Below are 8,126 nucleotides of genomic sequence, written 5' to 3' on the forward strand. Positions count from 1 at the left end.
AATTCGCGATTAACCGAAAAGTTAAAATAATATTTTTTGATATACTAACCAAATAAATAAATTTAGAAAATATTTGCTAGATAAAATTATAGGCAAAATACACGTAAATTATTAATTTTTTATTAAAACTTTATTTTTATGCAATGCCTCATACTTGTTTATTTTATACTTATTTAATTTTATATTTTTTGTAATTTTAATATATGACCACTATCAGTATAAAACTTAGTTCTCACATGCAACAATGTATCTAGAATAGTTTCAGTGAGTAAATAGTCAAAAACGTCATAAACGTCATTAAAACGTTTAAGGAGTTGGAAGTTCTGACTATAATTTAGTGGGTAAAATAACGAAAATAACTAATTTTATTGAACGATATGATAAACTGATAAAAAATAGTTAAAAGTAAAAAAAAATTGGGTGTTAAAAATTGTAAACATTAACGAAACTGTGCTTTTTTACGGCCATGTTCGTGACAAATGTTCCGGCTACTACACTGGATTGCGATAACGCATATCATATTTTATTATCATATCAACTGCAGGTTTTCTAATTTTTTTGGTTACATTATTATCTTCCAACTGATTAATGCGTGATGAAAAATTATTATAAAATTATTATTATTTACATAAAAACAAAAAATGAAGTCCTCGATGGCTGTTTTCTCTTCTTCGTCATACATCACAAATAATATGTAGTTTAAACCTTACCGCAGTGGTGGAGAGAGTGATGCACGTGGCGCTCATCTAGTCTGGTCGGTGGTCTTGGGCGGCGGTGGCCGAAGAGGCAGGCGGCGGTCCGGGAGATCCACGGGCAGCTGTAGTGTTCCTGTGGCCACTGCACATCATCAGCTGCTGCTGCAACTGTTGGAGCCACCACGGCGGTGTGGCCAGGGGAGACGTCGTCGTCGACGGCGGCGGTGGTGGTGGCGATGACGACGAGGACGACGAACACTGCGGCCAACCGCACTGGACGGCGGCCGACATGGCGGCAGCGGTGCAGGCTGTGCCGGCGGCCGGTTCCGGTAGAACCGGCAGCGGTTTTCATATGACATGTTGCGCATGTAGTCCAGTCGACCCGACGCGATCCGGCTTGACAAGCAAAGCGATGGGCCGCTTGATGACGGCGGCGGCAGTTGACAGTAACGGTGGCGGCGGAAGCTGGGCGGGTGGCGACGGCGTGGACGACGACGTGGATGACTCGTGCGCCGGCCTAGGAGGTGGCGGTGGCAGTGGCTGCAGTGACGATTGGGACGGACGTTCCGCGTGCTGACCACACTCGGCACAGTTGACAGGACAGCCGCCGTTGGAGCCGGATGCTGTCACGTTTGCCGCGGCCATCATCGGCCACCCGGTGGCCAGCGACACGGCCCGAGAGTACAGAGAACTGCCGTAGAGCGCGTGCAGCGCCAGGTCGTGGACAGCCTTGCCCGCAGCGGCTGCTTCAGTGCCAGTGCCACCATTTCCGGCCACCGTCGACAGGTCCTTGGCCACCTGCTGGTAGAACGAGGACGGGTAGTGGTGGTGTTGGTACGGCGAGAAGTAGGCACGCGGGAATTTAGCCACGGCCACTGCGGTGGTGGCCGATTGATGTTCACTGGCCGTCGACATATTATGCACCATCGATCCGGCGGCCGACACCGTGGCAGACCCGTTACCGGAGCCCGCTGCCGACGATTCGTGTTGCGGCAACAAGTCGCGGACCGAGTACGGCACCGGTTTGCCTGACACCGCACTGGTGTCGGTTTTCTTCTGCACCATTGTCTTGGGCTTCCGCCTTGGACGATACTTGTAGTCCGGATGCTCCTTCATGTGTAGCGCCCTGTAAAAATTATACTTGTATACAGAGTGTTCGATATCATAATACTAATTTATTGTATTATCGTCTTATGATTATTGGGATTGCAAACGTTCAATTATTTCAGCCCAATGTACGAATATTTCGTCAATCATACCTGGGGACCTAGTACCTACTGCGATTATTAAAAAGTGATTTGAATTTAGTATTATGTCTGCTAAAGACTGATCAAGACACTTTTTTGAAATGTTATTACTCAACTTCCATACATTTTGTTTTGTATAATAATAGTTTGTGAAATATTAAATTCAAAAGTGGCCAGCTCGGTTTCAAGTAAACATATTAACAAATTCAAATCCGTTTTCCGAAGTCTTATCGCGTTATATATTAGGTACGTCGGTAGGACAAAAAGACAAAAGTACATACAAATGAGCATAAATTATTTACCGTTCACTATATCACAACTTGTAAGTACGAGTGTGAGAACCCTGCAGTAATTATTTTAGATTACAGTCACACACACTAATAATCACTTAATACGCACACATTTACAATACACACATGCACGCAATTTGAAAATTGCCTATTTTTAATTCCTTAAAACTGTCAATTTGCGTCGTATTTTCAGATGTATAGGTATGTATAATAAATTAGATATAGTAGAGTCTCGATAACTTGAATCTCGCAAGGAAAATAAAGATAAATTCAACTTACAACTGTTTCGAGTTATATACCTCAAATACAACATATCCAAAAAAATATACCAAAATAGACAGAGAAAAAATAAAAATAAAAATATTATTGTTACTTAGGAATATTTTTTACTTCCACAATATACATTTAAAACGTTTAATACTAGTATTATTAGTAGGTACCGCTACTAGTCAATATTTATGTTATCTTTATTATTTGCAAAAGTATACACATTAATTGGGTAGGTACATTATTTAGTGATGTTAGCCAGTCATGAAAACAAAGGAATCTGTATGCTTACTGTGTCCATAAATATAATAATAGTCTATACATTTTTTATGATTTCTTTATTATTTTAATTGGTTTTAACCCATTCAATCTAACACAAATGCTTATGGAGATTCGATTCCGTCTGGGTTTAATATCAGTAAATAAACCTATATCTTATGCAAATTTTACCGACTATCCTAGTCATCGGATGAAACTATTGAATCGTAATATTATAATTCATATTGTAAACTTTACTTAAAAACGACTTTTCTCCCTGATGTTTATTGTTTAAATAAAAAATTATAAATTAAAGAATAGGTACCTATTTGTGAAGTGCCCTGTGACATGTGCGCACACGTGCGGGAGAAACTACTACTCGAAAGTAGCAGCAACCCGTGTAGTTTGTCCCGATCGAAACGATAATAATATCGATGACATATAGGGTTCAAGGGGTAATCCGGGTGATATATCACATTCTTTTAGATTTGAGCAAAGCGATGAATGTATATTGGTTTTATTATGATGGGTTTTTTCTTACTTTTTTTTCTTTATATCTCATCACATTTCGGAGATCTAAAAATACCAGAATCTCTCTTGAGTTTCAAGAGTTTCCTTGATTTCTAGTAGCGAATCATACTTATAATAAATCATGTTAATATTTATTGCATATTTTCAATTTTTTTTTCTATTTGGCACAATATGGGAAAAGGTTGGTCACCCCTGCCCTACAGTGTCCTATATGTATACTCGATTACGAGATACAGATATTTGAAAGTCGAAACCTACTTTGCAGCAAAAGCTAATTTGAGGATATTATTTTTGTTGCTAATATTATGTAACCATAGTTATTTAGATTTTCTTTAATAATTTTTAAAAGATAGTTTTATTTTGTTTTATGCACTTTGGTAATTTATTTTAAAAACATAATTTTAATAGTAAAAATAATTAATTATTCTTAAAATTACAAAACAGTATTTCCAATATAAATAAGTCATAATAAACTTAAAATTTATATTTGTTTTTTTGTTTAAAGAAATATTAAAATAACAATATTGATCCATAACACTACCTATCGATATTAGCAGGTCGTCTGAATACTAAATTTAGTACAATATTATTTTAAAAAAGAAACTGTTATTATTCTGTGAAGTGAAGTTTAATTAATTTTGCTTCAACAATAGTAGTAAATAATATGATATTTTGTATTTATTTTAGATAACAATAAATTGCTTATCAAACATTATTGTTATTGTTTCATTAATCCAAGTTTTAAAATATTATATATATATATTATATGATTGTGATACCTACTCACTATTTGTGAGATAAATAAATAAATAGCAATTGAAATAATACGTTTTCCAGTTCTCCGGAGTGCACGCATAATCATCATTATATCGACAATGTCGTCTATACTCAATAATATAATATGAATCAATTGTTGGATAAAGTCATCTTACATTTTCTTAAGTCCCATATTAAAATAAAATAATTAAAAAATAAACAGATGTATTCCTCTCGTACCCCGGCCCGGGTTTAAAAGTTCGGGTTGAAGAGAATCGTGTCAAATGTAAATATTAGGTAATGACAGTAGCAGTGTATAGGTAACAGTTTTAATAAGTCAACAAATTCCAAAGACGCTGATATAATAATATAATTGTTTGTTGGGTACCATTATTATTCCATTCATATTCGCAGATGAACAACAAATTTACCCATGGTAACTATAATAATGCTGCAGGTTAAATGCCAACACAAAAACACGGTGACCTGTAGTCAGGGGTGGGCTACGCAGATACAATTTATTGTATGTTTTATTTAGTATTTACTGGATATGTTCTTCCAAAGGTATATTTCACCTTGTATTTAAATACTAATTTAATTTAATGTATTTAGTTTTTAGTATTTTAAATAACAAAATAATTCAAGTAAATACTAAATACTTTTACCTCGGTTCAAAGAATATTTTAACGGCCTGCTTCATCCATGATCCGACTATATAATAGGTCAATACTTTCAGACCATAATTTTGAAAAAATTGTATTTTTGAATGGTTACTGTTAATTTATTTTAACTAATAAATAATTATTATATAATTTATTATATTTTTTTTATTTCGTAAATAAGTAAATTTACTTATTGAAATCTATTATATCTTGTACTTATTCGATAAAAATTGATGTATTTATAGTATTTAGTATTTAAATACAATTTCAATTATATTTTGCCCACCACTGCCTAGAGTGACCATTGATAACCCAGTACCTACCATATACAGGACATAGGTAACATACCCGAGATCAACCACATAAGATACCACTCCCGTTTATCTTTTAGATATTGCCACACAAAAAAATATTACATTTTTTGTTTGTTTTTCATACTCCTTCTGCAGAATATAGGTATATTCACACTTGTCAGTTGTCACCACTTAGTTAAATTTCCACATATGAGCCCTCGTACAATGTATATAATACGAACAATTTTATATTAATATTCGAAGTTCCGTATTTGTTCAAATAATACATATTTAGTTGAATTAATAAATATTTTAAATGACAACTGTTCAAAGAAAACCTACACAAACAGAAATGTAAAAAACAATTGGTGAAAATCAAAGTTTCAACCAGTTTTTAAGAAAAAAATAATGATCATTTTTTAGTAATGTTTAGTATATTATATGTTTGTTTCTAAATCAGTACATTTTAATTACTGGAAATTAAATTATTATTTTTACAATTACAATTTATTTTATTTTATCATTTGTTTTGTATTATGTTTAATAAAAAATATTTAAATATTTTATAGGCTATACAATCGTTGATTATAAGTGTATAATTATACTTGTAAATTTAATAGGAAATAGACAAAATTTAATTAATAATCGCCAACATTCATTTAACTTAATTCATATTATATCTTGAAAATATCTTGAAACCCATTATTATCTTTATTTATTTGTTTGAAACATTTAATTGACTTAGTTATTTTTGTTTTAGAGCAGTACACAAAATTATTTAATCCATGAACACAATGACCTACTTGTCCTACTGTACATAATTTTAATAGGAAGTAACATTATGTTTTGTCGATTTATTTTCCAACCTCAATTTATTGTAATAAAATACAACCCAACAATGACCTTTATTTACTGATTCTGTTCATTACTCGCGGCAATATGAAAGCAAAGAATAAAACAATAACAGTTTGCATTATTTGGTTATTTATCGAATGAAGTAAACGATTTCAATAATACATACGGTAACAAAACGTATTGAAAATTATTGTTGCGAGTGTGTATAATATTACCACGGGGACGAAAAAAGATCTCAATTATCTGATCGTAGGAATTTCGTACCTAAATAAAACTGTAAATATTTAAAGCATAAAACGAGAAATCATAAAAAAAACTGTCCATAAAATCGAACGTTTTAACATTTTCCCACGTAAAAAATAATAATATATCAGTATATAAGTCCCCAATTTAATTTCAATTTGTCGTGGAATGAGCAATATCCATCATCCCTATATATGACTAACGAACTGTAAATTATATACAAGTTCCGGTTCTTACATTTACAGATTTATATTATTTAAATAAATCACTGTTTCTAAGGGGATGATTTCGCACAGCTTGAATATTATTATAATATAGTATTGTAAATTGTATAATATGTATAACGTATACGCAAGTGATCAGAGGTCGGAAACGTGGAGCCGCATGTAATAGTATAATTTTATTTGGCTAAAATCTATAATTTGTTTAAAAATCCCGAACTAAGAAAATATGGACTGGAATAATCTGTGGATTAAAACGTTGTTCGTTTATAGATACCTTGTTAAATTAATAAATTTAACAGTTATGAACTTAAATAAACTACATTTGATAACATAATACATTATTGTTTAAAATAAAATAAGGTATATTCAAATTGTGACCGTGAACCATTTTCTATTTTTTTTTTTACCCTTGACATCCAAAAGGTTTCCGACCCCTGCTCAAGAGTCTATAAACGCTATAGATAGAAGATAACAGGTGTATAAGATAGTTATATAGGTAAATAATAATATTTTATTCCACACTAATGATTAGAAATAAATGGTTATTTAATGTAGGTACACCACAGATAGATAACGGAGCATCATATAATAAACTAATTTAAATATCTAATATGTTACGCATAAATAATACGCATATTTTGTCTGCTATGAAATATAATACGAAAATAAAACGAAATGATATTTTACCGTTCATTTAAACTATACCAATAAATTTCCAAAACACAGACATATATTGTATACAAGGCCGTATTTTTTAGCTAATAATAGGTAGATTTCCCTGCATCTGTCTGTTTTTACAATTTTCTTTTTTTTTAACGTTGTCATAACTTATTTTGTGTAGTTCCCGCGAAACTGATAGTAGCATAAGACAATCAAAGACGTTCTATAATATAAAATGCAGTTACTACCGCCTTTGCGGGACTACACAAAAAATAGCTGACAACTTAAAAAAAAAAAAAGATTGTAAAAACAGAGATACGACCTTCGCTGCGGCGGGGCGATATTATCAGCGAGTACCTACTTCAGGTGTTCTCGAATCCTATGCCCAAAAAATTGTTTGTACATGGGTAAGTCTGATCCTACTACTCACCATCAGCACCGGAAGTTTTCCATCAAATTTTGAACGTATAAAATATCAACTTAGCATCATAACAATTTTAAAAAGAAATTACACCTAAAGTGTTCTATTATTGCAGGTACCTATTTAATTCCTTCGTGTTCATTTATAAATTACAAATATTAATATAGTTATTCTTTTTGTGAATATAGATTCTACAGATATATTATTATATTTGTTTAATTTTTTTCAAAAAAAAAAAAAGAAAATTAAAAATGAAAATTATGTGACGACGCGATCGCGAAAGAAGTTGAAAGTTCTTTATGGATGTGATATTAGTTTATATTATTATTATATTATTATGATTGATAAATTTTAACAACACTTACGCCACCGTTGTAGTTTACAATTTATTTTTAACAATGTCAACAATCATGAGTGGCGTAGTGAATGGGGTTTTATGACGCCAAGGCGTCATGGTGGATTTTTTTTTCTTTTTTTTTTTTTGGGGGGGGGGGGGTGGTTGGGTACATTATGGTAACCAATAACATACAACAAAAATCAAAATATTTACAGTCACATAATAATTATAATAATAATAATAATATACATATTATGTACCATATACATTATATTAAGGGGATTCGATACCGTCATTTTTTGTTTTCGTCTAACACACGCGTGACATAATATTTTAGACGTGTTTTTTGACAAACTAACCAATTAATCTAATGAAGCAATAAGAATT

At 32.3% G+C, this 8,126-nt stretch overlaps 1 protein-coding gene across 2 annotated transcripts in view; it reads right to left on the reverse strand.

The window, feature by feature from the left end:
- Positions 1–482: 482 nt before the first annotated feature.
- LOC100165687 (transcription factor SOX-2-like) overlaps positions 483–8,126 on the reverse strand; it is a 34,870-nt gene continuing 27,226 nt past the window's right edge. For both annotated transcript variants that reach the window (XM_008182342.3, XM_016802409.2), the window contains exon 3: positions 483–1,821. In XM_008182342.3, coding sequence (XP_008180564.2) covers positions 1,044–1,821 — 778 coding nt within the window. In that variant the 3' untranslated portion in view covers positions 483–1,043. The remainder of the gene's footprint in view (positions 1,822–8,126) is intronic.

The sequence above is a fragment of the Acyrthosiphon pisum genome, chromosome X (assembly GCF_005508785.2).
Source record: "Acyrthosiphon pisum isolate AL4f chromosome X, pea_aphid_22Mar2018_4r6ur, whole genome shotgun sequence".
Classification (NCBI taxonomy): Eukaryota; Metazoa; Arthropoda; class Insecta; order Hemiptera; family Aphididae; genus Acyrthosiphon; species Acyrthosiphon pisum.